We start from the raw sequence: 20,419 nt of genomic DNA, 5'->3' as shown, positions 1-20,419 counted from the left end.
CTGCTCCCAGGGACAGATCCCAGGATGGGTGACAAGGAGCAGCCTCTCCTTCCCAAGGGATACACGGCTTTGGCTCAACCTCATCCCAAAAAATCCCAGGATTCACGCATCCATCTCCTGAGACTCCACGAAGACCAAATTTTATCGGGAAAAACACACCAGGCATGGAAAACACGCACAAATCCAACTCTTCCCATCATCCGGCTCCTCCGCCCGCAAGGAACCGGCGCAGATTCCACCGGGAATTCCGAAACGGGACAATTTCAGGATTCGGCCCCAAAATCCACACTGAAACCTCATCAAGTGGAACCTACGGAGCAGGGACGGAACAACACGGATGCGATGCGGATCCATGGAAATAAAACCCGGCCTCCTCAGCGCTGGGCTCGGGGCTAATTTTAGGCTGGGAAGCGCCGCTCCCAACACCCTCCGGATTCCAAAGGCTGGTGCTGCTCTTCAGAGGGATTTCAGGCATATTCCGGATACCACAATCCCAAATGCCCGGATAAGATTCCAGGTCCAAAGGGCTGAGTCGCGACATTGGGATCTGAAGGGGAGCGTTATCCCCCTTCCCCCAGCCCATCCCGAATCCGCCAGCACCGGGAAGCGCCGCGTTCATCGGAAAATCCCGGGAATATAAAAAGAACCGAGCTCGGCGCCGCAGCCTCTTCCTGACCCACTTCCCACGGATCGGGATGAGCTCCCCGAGCTCCGTGCGAGGTGCCCAGAAACCCAAAAACACCGGGATGGGGATCGGAACCTGCTCGGATTCCGCGGGAACCGGTGATGGGAGAACCTCCAGACGCAACAGGGAAGCTCCCGTGGCTCCTTATCGGGAATGGGATGGGGATATCCTTGAACATTCCCTGTGTTTTGTTGGAAGGAGCATCTGGAGCTGTCAGAGCCATCGGAGAAGAGCCTCGCTACGGAGTTGGGCTGGGAGAGCTGGGATTGCCCAGCCTGGAAAAGCAAAGATCCAGGGAAGATCCTTGGAGCATCTTCCAGTGCCCAAAGGGGCTCTGAGGGCTGGGAGAGGCTTGGGACAAAGACATGGAATGGCAGGAAAAGGGGGAATGGCTTTAAGGTGGAAAAGGGGAGATTTAGGTGGGAAATTGGGAAGAAATTCCTGCAGGGAAATGCGGGCGCATCCCAACACGTTCCATCCCAGCCCCGGCACCAGGAGCATCCCGAGATGCTGCAAAATATGGAATATCCCATATAAAAACCTGGAAAAGAGCCTAAAGCACCGAGAAAATCCACGGCAAACACAATGCCAGCCATCCATGGCTGCGCTCCCCAAGGCTACGGAGCACAAATCCAAGATTCCACGTGAAACCAAACCCACAGATTTCCACCAGGAAACACGGATGGACCAAGGAGAGTTTTGCCATCGGATATGGAAGAGCCGAGCGTGGAAAACTGTCAATTAACCGGGAAATAATCAGGCAGAAAGCTTCAGCGATTGATTTTCCTCCAATCCCGGCGCGGCGAGTGAAGGGATCCGGGAAACTCCCGAGCGGTGGATCCCGACTCCCTTGGAATATGACATCGGCAGGGAAGATGCTTCCAAGAACATCCCAAGTGGGATAAACCCCGCCAAGCAGGAATTCCCACCTTCCCCCATCCCAGGAACACCTGAGGGGAGGCCGGGACCCGCCCCGCTCCGTGCGGGATGCTCCGAGCGGAGCCGTCGGAAGAGGACACTGGAAGATGGATGGATGCTCCCGGCAGCGCCAGCCTCGTGACCGGGAAAGGTGCCAGGAGAAGGTGGCACCGAGATCCCAAAGGATCAGAGCCACGGCAGCGGCACCGCGATGGATCCCTCGGATGGATCCCAGCGGCTCCGATGGATTCCAGCCCAATCCTGGATCGCGGCGAGGCACGGCACCCCCAGGGATGGGGAATCCTTAGGGATGGGGGATCCCTATGGATACACCGGCTCCATTTCACCCCAACAGCAACTGGAGCACCGTGGATGTCCCAAATCCTGGGATGTGCCAGCGTCTCCCAGCGTGAGAGGAGCGGAGGGCGAAAAGGGGGGGGTCTCCCTGCACCCCCAATCCTTAAAACGCCTGAAATTCCCGAAAAAGCGCGGTTGCCTGTGCGATCCCGCCCCAACCCCCACCCGGGAGCACCGAGGAACAGGAGTCAAATCCTCCCACACTCCTGCCAGGAGGAGGCTGTTCCCATTCCCGTGCTCCCCCTTCCTCCTCCCTCCTCCTCCTCCTCCTCCTCCTCCCGCCCGGCAGCGGCCGAGGAGGCTCCAGAAAATCAAATGGATATGAAAGAAAAAAAAAATAAATAAAGGATCAAAAAAGCTCTGGAAAAGCCAATCGATCCCGGCACATCCGTACGCCGTCGCTCTTCCTCCCTGCTCCCAGATTCCCAAATCTCCTCCTCCTCCTCCTCTCTTCCCGGCAAACCACCCCCTCCCCCCGCCATCACAGATCCCTTTTCCAGGCTCCAAAGGGAGGGGAAAGCGCCCAAACGCCTCAATTTTGGGAATTTGGGAAAGGATTCTCCTCGGGAAGAGAAATCCTCATCCTTGGGAGGAGAAATGCTCTCGGATCTCCTCCTGGGAGAGAATCCAGCTTCCCAAAGGCGGGTGAGGAAGGGTCCGTGCCCCCCCCCCCCAATGCGGCGTTTTTATCCCGATCCCACCCAAAAACCGGGAAGGGGCGCGGGCAGTGCCCACGGGAAGGCGTCGGCATCGCCTGAGGCTCCGGCTCCGCGTTATTCCAGGGATGGGAAAGTTTTCCTGCTGGGTTTGAGGTGGGGAAGCAACACCGGGAAGTGACGGGGGGGGGGACGGGGGGCAGCAGGAAAAAAGGGAGAATCCGCGGGGCGGAAATCCTGGATGAGGCCGGGACCCGCTTCCAGCAGGGAACGGAGAAACGCCGAGGAAAGGATCGGGAACCGCTCCCGAATCCCGGCACGGACGGGAGGGAACAAAGCGGGACTCGCGGGGGGCCGATCCAGGAGGTTCCCGGCATCCGCTCCCCAAAATCCTTCCGGGAACCCCCGGGCCGCCCCCGCTCCTCCCCCGTTTTCCCGGGGGATCCCCCGGCGCTGCCCCAACCCCCCCGGGGCTGATCCTCAAAATCCCTGTGCTCTGCTCCCCAAAATCCCTGTGCTTTGCTCCCCCAAATCCGAGCTCTACCTTCAACCCCCCCCCCCCCCAAATCTGAGCTCTGCACCCCAAAATTCCTGAGCTCTGCCCCAAATCCCTGAGCGCGGCTCCCTAAAACCCCTGAGCGCTGCTCCCCAAAATCCCTCCGGCTTTATCTTCAATCCCCTGCCCCGCCCCCCCAAATCCATCTGCTTTGTGCCCCAAAACCTCTCGGGCTCTGCTCCCAAAAATCCGAGCTCTTCCCTCCCCCTCCGCCCCCAAAAAAATCCCGGAGCTCTGCCCCCCACCAACCCGTCAGGTTGTGCCCCAAATTTGAGCTCTGCCCCCCCCAGTCCCTGAGCTCTGCAATCCCCAAGCTCTGAGATCCGCTCCCCAAAATCCGAGCTCTTCCCCCTCCCCCCCCCCAAGATCCGTCTGCTTTGTGCCCCCAATCCTTCTGCCTCTGCTCCCCAAACCCCTGAGCCCGGCGCCCCCACAAATCCCTGAGCTCTGCTCCCCCAAATCCGAGCTCTGCTCCCCCAAATCCGAGCTCAGCCCCCGCCCAACCCCTCGGGCTCTGCCCCCCCCAAATCCGAGCTCTGCCCCCCCAAGGCACAGCCCGGATCGCCCGCAACCCCGCGAGCTCTGCCTCCTGACCGCAGCCCCCCCCCCCAAATCGCTCCTCGGCCCCCTCAAAATCCGCCCCAAAATCTCCCCCATCCCCCGGGTCTCGCCCCCCCCCCCCCCCGCCTCAACCAGGCCCTGCCCCGCCCCCGCCCGGCCCGGCCCCACCGCCCCCGCGGGCCTCACCTGGCTCGGGGGTCGCGGGGGGTCGCGGTGGGTTCCTGGCGTTTCGCGGTGGATTCCCGGCGGATCCCAGCGGATCCCGGCGGGTCCCGGGGGGTCCCGGGGGTCCCGGGCCGGGCGGGCGGAGCAGACGCGGCCGCCGCCGAGCGCAACCGGCACCACCACAAACAATGCCGCTGATTGGCCGCCGCCGCCGCCGCGCCCGCCCCGCCTCCCGACCCCAGCCGCGACGTCCATTGGTGCGGCGTCCAGACAGGCACGCGGTCTCACCAATCGAATCGCTATCCTCTGCTCTTAGCCCGCCTTCTAACTTTTATTGGCTGTTTTCGCAATGACTGACGTCTCGTTGTACCAATAGAAACGCGCCGAGCTTCCCCGCGGGGCGCCTTTAATGGGTCCCCGAGTCTGAACATCCGGGTATCGCGGGCGGCGCGCGGTGGCGGCGCGCGACTTCTCCCCCGGCCCGTGAGGGAGTTTTGGCTCCTCGCAGCCGCCGTACCGGCTCCGGGCCCAGTACCGGTCCGGTTCCGCCCCACGTGGCGCCGATGAGAGGCCGCGCGTGGCTCTGGGGGTGGTCCCGGCACCGAGGGCACCGGGCACAATCCCCTCACGGCCCCCGGCCCGGCGGGGCGGCAGCGCCCAGGGCCCGGCGCTTGCGAGGCCTCATGGCCCGTGCCCGGTTCCAAGATGGCGGCCTGAGGGCAGCACCCGGGCCGTGCCAGGCTCCAAGATGGCGGACACGGCCTCAGCTTCCCCCCCATTGCCGCCCTCGGGGGGGGTTCCGCATCGCCAGACCCCCGCCAAAAAAGAAAAAAATCACCCCGGAGACAGCGAGGAAAATACCGCAGCAGCTTTTATTTACAGGCCCCTGGGGCGGGGGCTGCTATTGCACAGTGCAAGGGGAGGGGGCGGCCCCGAACCCCCTCCCAATGGCCACCAAACCCCGGTGGGCGCGGAAGGGGTGGAGATGGAGGGGGGGACACACCCAGAGCCCCCCCAGCTGCCCTGTCACCACCTGAGGGGGGGGAAAATACATCCCCAACCCCCCCTGGGGGGAGAACCGGGGCAGAAATGAGGAGGGGGAAACACCCAGAGCCGCCCCTGCCCGTCCCACCCGTGCTCTCACTTTGGGGGGAAGTGAATAAATAAATAAAAATATATTAACACTGACATATAAAACCCGCTGTGAGCCTGGGGGGGTTGCCGGGGGTCCCTTCTCCCCACCCTGGAATATTTTTGGGTGAGGGGGGGCTGGTGGTCCTTTCTTTCCCTCTGGAACACTCGGGGGGCTCTGTCCCATCTCTAATACCGGGGGGGGGGGGTCCTTCTCCCACCCTGGAGCATTTGAGGGGGGTCCCGGGGGGGGGGGGTCCCTTCCCCCAACACTCAGGGGGTCCCTGTCACACTTTGTGGGGACCCTGGCAGAGTCATTCCCCCGTTGGGGTGCAGAGGGTCCCTTCTCCCACCCTGGACCATTTGGGGAGGGATCCTGGGGGTCCCTTTTTCCCGGTTTCCAGCCCGGGGCGGTAGTGGGGGGGGGTCCCATCCCCGCTCAGCACTCTGGGGGGGCCCCGAAGGTGCGGCGGCAGTCGGAGGCTTTGGCGCTGGGGGGCTGCGCCCGGCGCCTCCGCAGCTCATCCCGGCCCAGGGCCCCCCCGAGCTTCCCCAGCGCCGAGCGGTACCGGCGGTCGAAGGCGGCTGAGGAGGGGGACAGAGAGGGGTCAGCCCTGAACCCCCTGACACCCCCCCAGTGTGCCCCCCTTTGAAAGCTCCCCTGAACCTCCCATGCTTCCCTACACACCCCCGGTGTCCCCCCCCGAGCACCCCCAACACCACCCAGGTGTCCCCCCTGAGCCCCCCATGTCCCCCCGAGGCCCCCAGGCGCCCCCTGAGCCCCCTGTGTCCCCCCCGAGCCCCCCAGGTGCCCCCCCGAGCCCCCCAGGTGCCCACCTGAGCCCCCCAGGTGTACCCTCGAGCCCCCCGTGTCCCCCTGAGCCCCCCGAGCCCCCCCAGGTGCCCCCCTGAGCCCCCCAGGTGTCCCCCCAAGCCCCCCGTGTCCCCCCGAGCCCCCCAGGTGTCTCCCCATGTCCCCCTGAGCCCCCCGAGCCCCCCAGGCGCCCCCCCGAGCCCCCCGTGTCCCCCCGAGGCCCCCAGGTGCCCCCTGAGCCCCCTGTGTCCCCCCCGAGCCCCCCAGGTGCCCCCCCGAGCCCCCTGTGCCCCCCCAAGCCCCCCATGTCCCCCCGAGGCTCCCAGGTGCCCCCGAGCCCCCCGTGTCCCCCCGAGCCCCCCAGGTGTCTCCCCATGTCCCCCTGAGCCCCCCGAGCCCTCCAGGTGCCCCCCTGAGCCCCCCGTGTCCCCCCCGAGCCCTCCAGGTGTCCCCCCAAGCCCCTTGTGCCCCCCCGAGCCCCCCCAGGCGCCCCCCCGAGCCCCCTGTGTCCCCCCTGAGCCCCCCAGGTGCCCCCCGGACCCCCCATGTCCCCCCGAGCCCCCCGTGTCCCCCCTCACCGATGTCCGTGTGCTCCCGGCCCAGCGCCGCCAGCGTCAGGAACAGCAGCTCCCGGTAGATGCTCCTGGAGGAGGAGCCCTCAGGGGATTTTTGGGGGGGATTTTTGGGGGGGATTTTTGGGGGGTCTGTCCGTACCTGTGCAGGGTCTGGGGGGCTCCGGGCGCCGCGAGGGTCTCCAGGAAGAGCCCGATGGCTTTGTGGACCTCGTTGAGCCCCACGTGGCTCAGCAGGGCCTCGAGGAAGGTCAGCGAGAACGGGGCGGGCGGGGGGCCCCAGGGGTGCAGCCGCGGGGGGATGGTACCTGGGGGACCCCAAAGCCAGAGTGACCCCGAGGGGTCCCCGACCCCACTCTTTGCTCTTGAGCCCCACTCCTTCCATCCCCTATCCCCATTCCCATATCCCATTCCCAAATCCCCAATCTCACATCCCCATTCCCAAATTCCCATCCCCTATCCCCATCCCACATCCCCATCCCACATCCCAAATCCCACATCCCATATCCCAATCCCAAATCCCCATTCCCCACATCCCAATCCCCTATCCCCATATCCCAATCCCCCATTCCCATATCCCAATCCCCATATCCCAATCCCCATTCCCCATATCCCAATCCCCATTCCCATATCCCAATCCCCATATCCCAATCCCCATTCCCATATCCCAATCCCCTATCCGCATATCCCTATCCCCATTCCCATATCCCAATCCCCATTCCCATATCCCAATCCCCATATCCCAATCCCCATTCCCATATCCCAATCCCCTATCCGCATATCCCTATCCCCATTCCCATATCCCAATCCCCATCCCCACATCCCAATCCCTTATCCCCATATCCCAATCCCAATCCCAATCCCCATTCCCCATATCCCAATCCCCATTCCCCGTATCCCAATCCCCATTCCCATATCCCAATTCCCATTCCCACATCCCAATCCCCATTCCCATATCCCAATCCCTTATCCCCATATCCCAATCCCCATATCCCAATTCCCATTCCCATATCCCAATCCCCATCCCCACATCCCAATCCCTTATCCCCATATCCCAATCCCCATATCCCAATCCCCATTCCCACATCCCAATCCCCATTCCCACATCCCAATCCCCATTCCCCTATCCCAATCCCCATTCCCCTATCCCCATTCCCATATCCCAATCCCCAATCCCCTATCCCCATATCCCAATCCCCATTCCCACATCCCAATCCCCATTCCCATACCCCCATTCCCCACTCACTGTGGAGCCTCCAGAGGACGTAGAGGGGGGGGCAGCTCTCGGGGTCGGGGCTCAGCACATCCCACAGGAGCCGCACACGGACACGGGAGGGCTCGGGGGGCTGCAGCACCGGGGGGGTGGGGGCTGCTCAGCACCGGGCAGGACCCCCCCCAAAACCCCAAAACCCCAAAACCCCTCACAGACCCCCCCGAGCCCCTCGTGGCCCCCCCACAGCCCACCTGGGGGTCGCGGGGCGCGTGCTGGGAGCCCAGCAGCAGCAGGGGGAGGTTGCTGGGCAGGGCCAGGCGCTGGAAGTACCACACGAGGTTCCAGAAGATGATGGGGTGGCTGTCCACGAGCTCGGGGCGCGCCAGCAGCTCCCCGCCCTCGTTCTCCACCAGGCTCTCCAGCTCCTTGCGCAGCACCAGCGGGCTCAGGTAGGCGAAGGCCACGCGCTCCCAGCGCCCCGGGGGCTGCCGAGGGGGGGGGACAGGTGTGGGACCCCCGAATTACAGTGGTGGGACACCCCCTGCCCAGCCCTGTAATGGCCTGGTAACCCCAAATCCTGGGGATGGAGGGGGGACACACATGGGACCCCCGAATTACAGGGGTGGGACACCCCCTGCCCAGCCCTGTAATGGCCTGGTAACCCCAAATCCTGGGGATGGGGGGGATACGCTTGGGACCCCCAAATTACAGGGGTGGGACACCCCCTGCCCAGCCCTGTAATGCCCCAGGACCTGGGAATGGGGGACACACACGTGGGACCCCCAAATTGTGGCGGTGATGGACCCCCTGCCCAGCCCCGTAATGGCCCAGTAACCCCAAATCCTGGGGATGGGGTGGGACACCCCCTGCCCAGCCCTGTAATGTCCCAGTAACCCCAAATCCTGGTAATGGGGGGGGATACGCTTGGGATCCCCAAATTACAGGGGTGGGGCACCTCCTGCCCAGCCCTGTAATGGCCCAGTAACCCCAAATCCTGGGGATGGGGGGGGGGGGAACACACATGGGACCCCTGAATTACAGGGGTGGGACACCCCCTGCCCAGCCCTGTAATGGCCCAGTAACCCCAAATCCTGGGGATGGGACACCCCCTGCCCAGCCCTGTAATGTCCCAGGACCTGAGAATGGGGGACACACACGTGGCACCCCCAAATTGTGCCCATGAGGAACCCCTGCCCAACCCAGACCCACCACAGCACCTTCAGGGACCCCCAGTAACCCCAAATCCCAGGCGGGACTCCCCCAACCCCAAATTACCGGGATGGGGGGGGGGGATCCCCACTTCCCATTCCCAGCCCCCGCTGGGACACCCCCACCCAAAATCCCGGGCGAATCCCCGCTCCCCATTCCCAGTTTCCCCCCCAGTCCCGGTGTCCCCCCGGTACCGGGGTGTCGGCGCAGCCGTTGCACAGCTCGGGGGTCTCGTCCAGCTCGAGGCAGCGCCGGCGGTCACTCAGCACCGGCCCCTCTGGGGAGGGGGGCACCAGGCCGGCCCCGGGGGGGCTGTGGGACAGAATGGGGAGGGGGTCACAGGAATAGGGGGCACTGGGGGAGGTTTGGGGTTCCCCAGAGGATGGATGGAAGGAGGAGGGGATGGTGGGGAGCAAAGAGGGGTGTCAGGGACACCTCGGGGACATCGGGGGGGTCAGGAGGACATCGGGGTGTCCCTGCAGAGGATGGGGGTCCCTGGGGCTGTCTGGGGGGGGGGGTCTCACCTGGGGGGCCGTCGGAAGTCGCGGATCTCGATGCTCAGGAAGGGCACGAAGGAGCGGCAGCAGAAGGGGCAGGAGGTGTTGAGGTTGGAATCGTCCGAGGTCCAGCCGGCCATGAGCTCCTCGTCGAACACGAGCCCGGCACAGCCCGGGCAGCGCGAGCAGCTGGACAGCAGCACCTGGGGGGCACCGGTCACTGCGGCCTGAGCTGGGCTCTGCCCCCCAAAATGGGCTCTGCCCCCCAAAAACCGAGCTCTATCCCCCAAACCCGAGCTCTGCCCCCCAAAACCTGAGCTCTACCCCCCAAACTCGAGCTCTACCCCCCAAACTCGAGCTCTACCCCCCAAAACCTGAGCTCTACCCCCCAAACCCGAGCTCTGCCCCCCAAAACCTGAGCTCTACCCCCCAAAACCTGAGCTCTAACCCCCAAACCCGAGCTCTGTCCCCCAAACTCGAGCTCTACCCCCCAAACCCAAGCTCTGCCCCCCAAAACCCAAGCTCTGCCCCCCAAACTGGGCTCTGCCCCCCAAAAACCGAGCTCTGCCCCCCAAAATGGGCTCTGCCCCCCAAACTGGGCTCTGCCCCCCAAAAACCGAGCTCTGCCCCCCAAAAACCGGGCTCTGCCCCCCAAAATGGGCTCTGCCCCCCAAACTGGGCTCTGCCCCCCAAAATGGGCTCTGCCCCCAAAACTGGGCTCCGGCCCCCCAAACCCGAGCTCTGTCCCCCAAACCCAAGCTCTATCCCCCAAACCCAAGCTCTACCCCCCAAACCCGAGCTCTGCCCCCCAAAATGGGCTCTGCCCCCCAAACCCGAGCTCTGCCCCCCAAACCCAAGCTCTACCCCCCAAACCCGAGCTCTGCCCCCCAAACTGGGCTCTGCCCCCCAAAATGGGCTCTGCCCCCCAAACCCGAGCTCTGCCCCCCAAACTGGGCTCTGCCCCCCAAACCCAAGCTCTGTCCCCCCCTCTCTCACCTCCAGGGCAGGGGGCTCTGTCCCCGCTGTCCCATCCGAAGAGGGCTCCGTGGATTTGGGGGCGCCGGTGCTGCCCCCCGAGGCATCGGACAGGTCCAGTTCACTGCCCAGGGACACGGAGCTCTGGTAGAGGGGAGGGGGGACACGGGGTCAGGGAGGACGGCTGGGGGGACAGAGGGACACGCAGTGACCCACGGGGACACGCGTTGGCACACGGACCCCCCGTACCTCCGACGCCGTGGACTCGGGGCGCTCCCGGGGCCGCAGCAGGGTCTCGGCGGGGCTGCGGCGTGAGGAGGGGTCCCCATCCCGCTGCTCCGACCCCCGGCGCGCCCCGGGCTCCCGGGGGAGCTCTGTGGGGCGCGGGGGTGGCCGCTTCCCGGGGGACAGCAGCTGCTGCAGCTTGGCCGCCAAGCCCCGGCGTGGGGTCACCCCACCGGGACCCCCCCCGGGACCCCCGGCCGGCCCCTCATCCCCGCCGCTCTCGTCCGTGGCGATGTCCGAGAGGCTCCCGTCGGCCGAGCCGGGGGGGCCCCGCGGGCGGGGAGGTGGCAGGGGGGGCGTCACGGGGAGCAGGGGGGGCTCCCCCGGCCCCATCCGCGTCCCCCCCTCGCCCCGGGGGAAACTGAGGCTGCCGCTCTTGACCAGCCGCGGGGCCGGGGCCGGGTCCCGCAGGCTCCGGCCCGCCCAGGTGGTCTGGCGCTGCAGGGGGGGGCGGGGGGCCGGGGGAGGCTGGTCACCTGTGGGGGGACAGAGGGGTCAGTGCCAGCAGCCCCCCAAGGCCCACAAGCGGGGAGGGACAAGGGGGGGGGGGGGTCGGTGCCAGCAGCCCCTCATCGCTCCCATCCGTGGAGTGGCTCAGACACGGGGGGTACAAGGGGGTGTCAATGGGGCTGGCAAGGCCCCCTCTCCCCCCACTGACCCCCATAACCACCCCCCCAACCCAGGGGGGTTCAGCCCCTGGCAAGAGGGGATGGGGGAGAGTCAATGGGGTGTCCCCCCCCCAGCCCCCTGACTCAGAGGGGCTCGAGAGGGGACAAGGGGGGTGTGAGTGGGGTGACAACGTTCCCCCCCCCCAATTCCCCCCGTGCCCCTCACCCGGGGGGTCTCCGGCGGCGCTCCGGCGTTCCCGCTGCCGCAGGGGCTGCCGGAACTGCGCCGCCCCCAGCACCACGTTCCGGAGCTTGGCCCAGCGCAGCCGCCCTCCCTGAGTCCCTGCCGGCCACTTGCTCTCCAGCACGGCCTGCCAGAGGGACACGGGGTGGTCAGGGGTGGCCAGGGGAACCGCCAGGACCGCTGGCCAGCGCGTCCCCTCGGGGTCACCTTGTTGTAGTAGCCGTAGGTGACGGTGTTGGGGACGATGCCGGCGCGTTTCATCTCGAGCAGGACGCGCACGGACAGCACGGGCTCCCCGTACTGCCCGCAGAGCTGCATCAGGATGCGGTAACACACCTGGGGGGCAGCGCCACGTCAGCCTGGGGCACCCCCGGCCACGACCCCCACCCTCAGAATCCCCCAGTTATCCAGGTGGGAAAGAGCTCCAGCATCACTGAGTCCAAGTTGGGTCTGATCCCCACCTGGTCACCCAGACCAATGTCCAGTCCTTCCTCGGATACCTCCAGGGATGGGGACTCCAACCCTCCCTGGGCAGCCCCTCCCAAGGCCTGGCTGCCCTTTCCAGGAGGGATTTTCCCAAATATCCACCCTGAGCCTCCCCTGAGCCGTTGCCTCTTGTCCTGGCCCCGTTCCCTGGGATCAGATCCCAAATCCCCCCAGCTGCACTCAGGAAAAGCCAGAAGGTCCCCCCTGAGCCTCCTTTTCTCCAGACTGAGCCCCTCCAGCTCCCTTAGGAGTTTTCCAGACCCTTCTCCTGCTACTCCAGCCCCTTCCCCTTCTCCGGACACGCTCCAGCCCCTCCAAGTCCCTCCTGCCCTGAGAACTGGACACAGCACTGGACATTCCCCTCAGCAGCCGCCCCTCGGACACCTCCGGGTTCGGTGACTCCAGCACTCCCCATTCCAGCACCAGATCCCCTTTTCCAGGAGGATCTGGAGCAGGAGCTGACCCACCTCGTCGGGCAGCACCACCTTGTGCTGCTCCATCTTGCGCAGGACGTCGTAGGCGAGCTGCAGGGCGCGGAGCTTGGCGGGGGCGGCGCGCACGTGGGTGGGCAGGTACAGGAACCAGAGCCCGTAGCAGTGCCCCAGCAGGCACCGTGCCCACAGCTCGGGCACTGCCGACGACTTCTGGGCCACCCGCTGGGCCACCTTCATCTCCTGGGAACAACGGGGGACGAGGGAGAGTCAGGGAAGAGCAGCTGAGCCCCTCAGTGCCACGTCCAGGAGGGCACCTGGACAGGTGTCAGATCTAAGGGGACACCTGTCCAGGTGTTGTGCCATCTGGGCACTTGGCCAGGTGTCACAGCTCGCAGGGATACCCTGTCCAAGTGTCCTCCTCCCACATGGGCACCTGGCCAGGTGTCCCAGCTCAGGTGCTGTCCCTCACCTGCTTGGTGCGCCGTGGGGCGGGGCTGCTCGGGGCGCTGCTCCGGGCCTGGCACAGCTGTGCCACCAGCGGGTCCCGGGGAGGCTCCAGCAGCTCCGGGCGCAGCGTGGGGAACCCATCATACCTGGAGGAGGGAGCACAGGTGAGGGGCGTTCAGGGAAGGGAAGATGCAGGGGTGGGGCACAGGGGGGGTCTCACCTGTACCGGGCAGGGGGTTCAGCCCCGTCCGGCCCTGCCGGCTGCTCCGGGGGGGTGATGAACACCGTGTGCTCCCCACCCCGGGGATCATCCAGCTCCATCAGGGGCGTGTCCTCGGGCTTCTCCAGGTCCACCTGCACCTGCAGAGGGGTGATGGGGTCACCGGGAGCACGGCGGGGACACGCGGAGGGGACGCGGGGACGCACCTTGTCCACGCAGGTGTCGAAGAACTCGAGGCAGGGAGTGAGGGACACACAAGGGACACGCGGAGGGGACGCGGGGACGCACCTTGTCCACGCAGGTGTCGAAGAACTCGAGGCAGGGCTCGCGGTCGCTGGCGAAGGAGCAGTCCTCGATGAACTGCGTGAAGAGCTGCGTGCGCAGCAGCTGCCCGTAGAAGCGCTGGTACGCCCGCTCCCGGGAGCGCAGGAACCCTGCCGGACACGGCGATGGGGTCAGTGGGATGGCGTGGGACGTGGTGAGGTGGGATGGGACAGAATGGGACAGGAAGGGATGGGATGGGGACAAGAAGAGATGGAACTGGACGGCTGGCATGGGTCAAGACTCACTGGGACACCCCAGGCAAGTTCCCTCCCTCATCCCACCCCTTCCCCGCGCACCCTGCAGCGCGAAGAGGCTCCCGGCGTCGCGGCCGGCCGGGGCGGGCGCGGGCGCGATGGGGCGCAGGAAGGAGCGGTAGCCGCGCAGGGCGCAGGCCATGAAGCGCAGGAAGGCCGCTCGTGCCTCCAGCTCCAGCTGCGCCCGGCGCGCGCCCGCGGCCTCCGCGTCGCTCAGCACCAGCTCCGGCGGCTCCTCCTCGCCCGGCGCGCTCAGCACTGCGGGGACACAACGCAGGGTGGGGGGGGACGGCGTCGGCACCGGGGACACGCGGACGGGATGAGTCCCGCGGCCGGAGAGCCGCGGGGTGGGTCCAGTTGGCTGGGGAATGGTTGGGAAGCGATGCTCAGGGAATGAGGGAGTGAGGGCACGGCTCTGATTCTGTCTGGAAAAGGTTCCCAGGGATGAGGGGGATTTCAGGGTGTCTTTTGACCCTGGTGGGTCCCTCCCAATTTGGGCTATTTTGTGACTCTGTAACAGCAGAGGTGGGGGATGTGGTGACCCCCAGACCCTCCAGACTCCTTCAGGACACCCCTAGGACCCCCACTCACGCTCATCCAGCTGCTGGGACAGGCTGTGCAGCGAGGCCAGCAGCACCTTGCAGGGCCGGCGGGGCAGCGCGCGGGGCGACAGCAGCTTCCGCTCCTCGCTCCTGGGGACACAGGCACAAGGGCAGGGCGGGACCCCCTGGCACCCCCCAGGACCCCAGCATGGCCCACCCGCCCCCAGCCCTGGGGACACTCACTGGAAAATGGTGTTGGTGTCCAAGTCGACGAAGATGACGTCGCGGGGGGGCTCGTAGAGGTCGAAGTAGCTGGAGTGGATGCCTACAATGAAGGGCACGGGGGCACACAGCACGTCAGCCAGCGCCAGCGGGCACAGCGGGATGTAGGGGCACTGCCAGCGCAGGGGGAAGATCATCTGGGGACAGGATGAGGGTGGTCAGCGCCGCGGGGCCCCCGCCAGGTGGGATGGGGGGGCCCGGCGCCGCGGGATGGGGTCTCTGGAGCTGTGGGACCAGGATCACCGATGCCACGGGACCAGGATTCCCAGTCCTGTGGGATCGGGGTCCTCGGCACAACAGGTCCCCAGCACCACAAAACGGGACCGTGGAATGGAGATCTGCAGCAGGGCAGGTCCCCAGCACGGTGGGATCAGTGTTCCCAACACCGCAGGACAGTGATCCCAAGTGCTGTGGGACCAGGATTCCCAGCACAGGGGCTCCCCAGCACGGTGGGATCAGTGTTCCCAACACCGCAGGACAGTGATCCCGAGTGCTGTGGGTGCCACAGGTCCCCAGCACCACTGTGGGACCAGGATTCCCAGCACAGGGGCTCCCCAGCACGGTGGGATCAGTGTTCCCAACACCACAGGACAGTGATCCCGAGTGCTGTGGGTGCCACAGGTCCCCAGCGTCGCTGTGGGACCAGGATCCCCAACACGGTGGGTCCCCAGCACGGTGGGATCAGTGTTCCCAACACCACAGGACAGTGATCCCGAGTGCTGTGGGTGCCACAGGTCCCCAGCACCGCTGTGGGACCAGGATCCCCAACACGGTGGCTCCCCAGCACGGTGGGATCAGTGTTCCCAACACCGCAGGACAGTGATCCCAAGTGCTGTGGGTGCCACAGGTCCCCAGCACAGGGGCTCCCCAGCACGGTGGGATCAGTGTTCCCAACACCGCAGGACAGTGATCCCGAGTGCTGTGGGTGCCACAGGTCCCCAGCGTCGCTGTGGGACCAGGATCCCCAACACGGTGGCTCCCCAGCACGGTGGGATCAGTGTTCCCAACACTGCAGGACAATGATCCCAAGTGCTGTGGGGCAGGAATCCCCGGTGCCACAGGTCCCCAGCACCACTGCGGGACCAGGATTCCCAGCACGGTGGGTCCCCAGCACAGTGGGATCAGTGTTCCCAACACCGCAGGACAGTGATCCCGAGTGCTGTGGGTGCCACAGGTCCCCAGCACCACTGTGGGACCAGGATTCCCAGCACAGGGGCTCTCCAGCACGGTGGGATCAGTGTTCCCAACACCGCAGGACAGTGATCCCAAGTGCTGTGGTTGCCACAGGTCCCCAGCACCGCTGTGGGACCAGGATTCCCAGCACAGGGGCTCTCCAGCACGGTGGGATCAGTGTTCCCAACACTGCAGGACAGTGATCCCAAGTGCTGTGGTTGCCACAGGTCCCCAGCACCGCTGTGGGACCAGGATTCCCAGCACAGGGGCTCCCCAGCACGGTGGGATCAGTGTTCCCAACACTGCAGGACAATGATCCCAAGTGCTGTGGGGCAGGAATCCCCGGTGCCACAGGTCCCCAGCGTCGCTGTTGGACCAGGATCCCCAGCACGGCGGGTGCCCAGCCCCGCGGCGTCCCCTGCGGTCACTCACCGCCACCAGGGCTTCTCCCACGCTGGTCAGCACGTCGGGGCGCAGGGAGTGGATGAGCAGCTTCTGCTCGGTCAGGACGGCCACCAGCAGCGCCACCGCGTTGTCGGGGCCCAGGTTCTGCAGCAGCGTCAGGAAACTGGCCCCGCTGCGGGCAGGGACACGGCCTGGTCACCCACAACCCCTCCCTACCTGTCCCCCCACACCCCCCTGGCACCCTCCAGCCCTACCTGAGCGGCAGCGGGGAGGACACGGGCCGGCACAGCAGCAGGCTGTCGTACGGGGACATCTGCAGGGACACGGACACGTGCTGGGGGACACGGGGACGCGCTGGGGTCACCACGAGTCCCTCCCCAGGCGACTGACCTGCACCAGGATCCGCGGGCGCTGCGGGGACGGGAAGGGCACGTTGTGCATGAAGTGGGAGATGTGCCTGCGGGCGGAGCGGCCCGGTCAGCGGAGGGGTCACCGCGGCCCCCGCCCCCCCCGGGACCCCCCTTGTCCACGCTCACGTCTCCAGGGGCAGCACGTGGGGGCCCGAGATGGAGTAGCGGTAGATGAACATGAGGAACTTGCGGAAGACGTCGAAGAAGGGCCAGTGGGACAGGACGCAGATGCTCTTGCGGGTGTGCAGGGATCGCCCGGGCACCGGCCGCCGGTCCACCACGCTGAGCAGCCCCAGGCGCAGTGCCTGCGCCTCCGACAGCCGCTCCCGTGGGAACGCCTCGTGGAACTGGATGGCAGCACCGTAGACCTGCGGGGAGCGGCCGTCAGGGCACCCCGGGCACGGGGATCCCCCCGGTCTCACAGCACCGGGGATGTGGGTGCTGAGATGTGGGGACCCAAACCCTCCCGTGACAGTGGGGATCCCCACCCCGCGTCCCCCCCCCGAGCCCCCTGTCCTGCCGTGCCTTGTCCCCCGAGGCGCCGGTGAGGACGAAGGTGGAGAAGACGGGCAGGGGGTACTTGGTGCCCGCGGGCCAGCTCTCGATGGTGGCCCCCATGGGCAGGCAGAACACGGGCACCGACTCGGGCAGAGGGAAGGACTCGCTGTCCTGCTCAGGGTAGCGGCTCAGCAGCCCTGCACGGACACACGGACGGCCGGACACGTGGACACGCGGACACATGGGACACACGGACGCCCGCCAGGTCATCTCCCCCCACCCCAGTGAAGAGGAGGCAGCCAGGTGAGTGCCCACAGCTCCACAAAACCATCCCCCAAAACTTCCCCCCAACAGGAAACCGGTTGTCCCCCCTCCCCAGTAGAAGACCCCATTGTCACCCCCCCAATCCTCCCAGTAAAGGGACCCCACTGTCCCCCCCTCCCCAGTAAGTGACTCTTAGCAAAGACTCCTGGCCTGTCAAGGTCTCCCCAGGGGTGATCAGGCAGCCCCCACCCTGTGCTCCCCAAACCCCCCTGAAGATACCCAGGGGCTCCTGCACCTCCCCCAAATCAGCCCCACGCCAGCTGGGGGAGGCTAATTAACACGGAAAATACTTAAAAAAATTAATAATGACAATAAACAACTCCAGCTCCTCTCGGGGGGGCCCAGAACCCCTAGCCCGAGGTCCCCACCTGCCTCGTAGACCAGCGTGTTGCCCTTGGCCACGGCGATCTTGTAGCACAGGAACAACGCGGGGCCCCACTGCAAGGAGGGACCGGGGTTTTGGGGGTCAGCGGGGGCTGGGCAGCACCGGGGGGGGGCGAGAGGGACCCCCCAAACCCACCATGCTGGTGTTGAGGTTCTTGTCCACGCGGCAGAAGGTGTGGGGGGTGCTCTCGCCCTTGCTGGGCATCACCAGGCAGATGTCAGTGACCCCCAGCGTGTGGTGGCCGGGGGGCTCGGCCGCGCGCCGGAACGTCAGGAACGTGCGCTGGTGGCCCGGGGACCCCGAGGCCAGGTTGGCCGAGCGGCTGTAAGGGGTCGTGTCCAGGATCTGGTAGCCCGGCTTCGGGCGGTCCTTGCCCTCATAGTGCACCCTGAGGGGGGAGAAGGGTGAGGGGAACCCCAGGAGCTGCTGTGGTCCCACAGCAGGATCCCGGAATGACCCAGGCTGGGAAAGAGCTCTGGGATCACCAAATCCGAGCTGTGACCGATCCCCACCCGGTCACCCAGACCAACGTCCAGCCCTTCCTTGGACAGTACCAGGGATGGGGACTCCAAACTTCTCTGGGCAGTCCCTTCCAAGGCCTGGCCGCCCTTTCCAGGAGGAAATTCCTCCTCACATCCAGCCTGAACTCCCCTGGCACAACCTGAGGCTGTGGACTCGAGTCCAGTGCCCAGCACAGGGACAATCCCTGCCCTGCTCCTGTGCCCACACTGGTACAATCCCAGTGCCCTGGCCTCTTGCCTGCCTGGGCACACGTGGGCTCCTGTCCAGCCACTGCCACCAGCACCTTCAGGTGCTTTCCCAGCTTCCCAAACTTCCCCTGGAGCATCCCACGGAGCTGTTGTGACCCAGAGAAGGACTCAGGTCCCCCCCCACTTACCCCAGCTCGATCAGGGGGGGTTTGTCCCGGCCGCGTTTGTAGCACAGGAACATCTGGGGGTTGTTGAGCAGCCCAGCGTTGAGGTCCACGGGGTGGCCCGACGTGGTGGTCTCGATGCAGGTGAAGCCCTGCGGCACCTCCTCGCCCTGCGAGCGGATGATCACGGCCACGTCCGTGATGGGCTCCCCGGGCCGCGCCGGCCGCGGCTGCTGCTCCTCCTCCAGCGCCCGCGACGCCTCCGCCAGCCCGGCCACCACGAAGTAATCCACGAGCTGGGGGGGCTTCTCGTCCGACATGGCTGTCACAGCATCTGCGGGGACACGGGCGATGCCACCACCCCCGCCGCTACCCCCGGCCCCGGCCCCGCCGCTGCCCCGGGAGACGGGAAGGGAGGAGGTTTCCGGTCACGCCGCGGGACACGGGGACCCCCCGAACCTTCCAGCCACCCCCCGCCAGCACGGGGAGGTCCCCTCGGCAGTGCCCGGAGCAAGGACGCCCACCCTGAGGCACCCCCGCGTTGGGAGCTGCGCCCCTGCTTTGGGGACCCGCTCCCTTCCTGTGCCCCCTCCCTGTCCCCAGCGCCCCCGGTTCTCAGAAGAACATCCCGTCCTCAAAGCCCCCCCCGTTCCCAGAGCCCCCCCCAGTGTCCCCAGACCCCCTCCCCGACCCCAGCACCCCTGGCTTGCCCACGGGGGGGTCCCTGGAGCCTCCGGAGCCGGAGAACGGGGGGGAGCAGGAAAGGGGAAGGAAGCGGGCGCCAGGCCCTGAACGCCCACGTCAGCCCGGCCCCCCCACACCGGGGGGGCCAAACAGCCCCGACCCCAACGCGGACACCCCTGGCAGGGCCACGGGGGTGGCACCGTGACCCCAGGAGGGCACCCCCGGCTATGGAGGTCACAGCCTCTGGATCGGGCCTCACAACCCCCTGGGAACAGTGACACCCCCTCAGACGGGGCGGCCAGAACCCCCTGGGGGGGACAGTGACAGCCCCTGGCTGGGGGGGGTCACATCCTGCGGAGAGCCTGGGAGGGTCCCCCATCCCCGTGTGCTCCCCCCGATGACCCCTCCAGAGGATCCTCTGTCCCCGTGTCCCTCCGGGTGACGCCTCCGGAGGCTCCCCCATCCCCATGTCCGCCCCCCGCCCCCTCCCCCCCCCCCCCGGGCGGGGTCCCCATCTCCGTGTCCTCTCCCGGTGACTCCCCCACACCGGCCCCACAGGCCGCACAGGCGGCCCGGGTCCTGGCGCCGGCCTCGCAGGCCCCATTCCCGGCCCCGCAGCCCCCGCAGCCCCGCGGGACCCCCAGCCCGGCCCTCCCGGGGCCTCCCACCCGGTACCTGCGGGCCGGGCCGGGCCGGGCCGGGGCCGCGTCTTTGGGCTCCGCTGGGCCGCGACCGCGCGCGCCCGCCCGGCCCCGCCGCCCGCGACAGCGCCCCCTGCCGGCGCGGAGGACTCGCGGTACCCTCCAGGGTACATCACCCCCAACCCCCCCCCCCCCCCCGACCCCCAAAATCCCCCCCAGGACCCTCCAGATCCTCAGAATCCCCCCCTGAGATCCCATAGGAGCTGCCAGGGTCACCCAGAGACCCCCTCTGACTCTCCCCAGGAAAATCAAGGAGCCCCCTCCCAAGGCACATGGGGGACCCCATTACCCCCCCCAGCAAGAACCCATTGCCTCCCCAGTAAGAAATCCCATTCCTCCCCCCCCAAAATGGTCCCATTAGGGACCCCCTTATTCCCTCCCCACTAAGTGACCCCAGCCCCACAGCCTGGCAGAGCTGGGGGTGGGGGGGGAGGAGCTGGAGCAGCTGAACCCCCCCCCTTGTAACCCCCCCAAAATCAACCACGCGCCGGCGGGGGCATTTAATTAACATAGAATATATTTTAAAAAAT

At 66.6% G+C, this 20,419-nt stretch overlaps 2 protein-coding genes across 3 annotated transcripts in view; both read right to left on the bottom strand.

Annotated features, from left to right (window-relative positions):
- The window catches only part of GATAD2B (GATA zinc finger domain containing 2B), a 36,836-nt gene extending 32,771 nt beyond the window's left edge, over positions 1-4,065 (bottom strand). The window contains exon 1 of the mRNA XM_082298916.1: positions 3,920-4,065. The gene's annotated coding sequence lies outside the window, so the exon portion shown is untranslated. The remainder of the gene's footprint in view (positions 1-3,919) is intronic.
- Positions 4,066-4,769: 704 nt separating this feature from the next.
- On the bottom strand, positions 4,770-19,937 carry DENND4B (DENN domain containing 4B). Of its 2 annotated transcripts, XM_082298903.1 has the most exons (27): positions 19,864-19,937; positions 18,529-18,838; positions 17,766-18,018; positions 17,614-17,683; positions 16,949-17,118; positions 16,550-16,791; positions 16,404-16,470; positions 16,268-16,326; positions 16,041-16,185; positions 14,397-14,572; positions 14,203-14,303; positions 13,654-13,869; positions 13,322-13,467; positions 13,034-13,173; positions 12,836-12,959; positions 12,400-12,606; positions 11,654-11,782; positions 11,429-11,573; positions 10,559-11,070; positions 10,331-10,453; positions 9,362-9,537; positions 9,032-9,149; positions 7,880-8,113; positions 7,662-7,761; positions 6,558-6,723; positions 6,422-6,486; positions 4,770-5,614 (listed from the first exon to the last, which is right to left on the bottom strand). In XM_082298903.1, the coding sequence occupies exons 2-27, from the start codon at positions 18,822-18,824 to the stop codon at positions 5,469-5,471; spliced, it is 4,326 nt and encodes a 1,441-aa protein (XP_082155029.1). In that variant the 5' UTR covers positions 18,825-18,838; positions 19,864-19,937; the 3' UTR covers positions 4,770-5,468. The 2 variants fall into 2 exon arrangements, with proteins under 2 accessions (XP_082155029.1, XP_082155030.1); XM_082298904.1 differs by lacking the exon at positions 13,654-13,869.
- Positions 19,938-20,419: the final 482 nt, after the last annotated feature.

This window comes from Coloeus monedula (assembly GCF_965178545.1).
Source record: "Coloeus monedula genome assembly, chromosome: 29".
Classification (NCBI taxonomy): Eukaryota; Metazoa; Chordata; class Aves; order Passeriformes; family Corvidae; genus Coloeus; species Coloeus monedula.
The sequence above is the reverse complement of the archived record's forward strand: the minus strand, read 5'-3'. Positions and strand labels throughout refer to the sequence as shown.

What these genes read in the sequence shown, in the direction of transcription:
- DENND4B (XM_082298903.1), bottom strand. Translation starts at nt 18,824, where the DNA reads ATGTCGGACGAGAAGCCCCCCCAGCTCGTGGATTACTTCGTGGTGGCC. An exon ending in GAGCCTCTTCGCGCTGCAGG is followed by an intron (nt 13,468 to 13,653) that starts GTGCGCGGGGAA and finishes CGTGTCCGGCAG; the next exon opens with GGTTCCTGCGCTCCCGGGAG. An exon ending in ACGCGCCCCGCGACCCCCAG is followed by an intron (nt 7,762 to 7,879) that starts GTGGGCTGTGGG and finishes CCGGTGCTGCAG; the next exon opens with CCCCCCGAGCCCTCCCGTGT.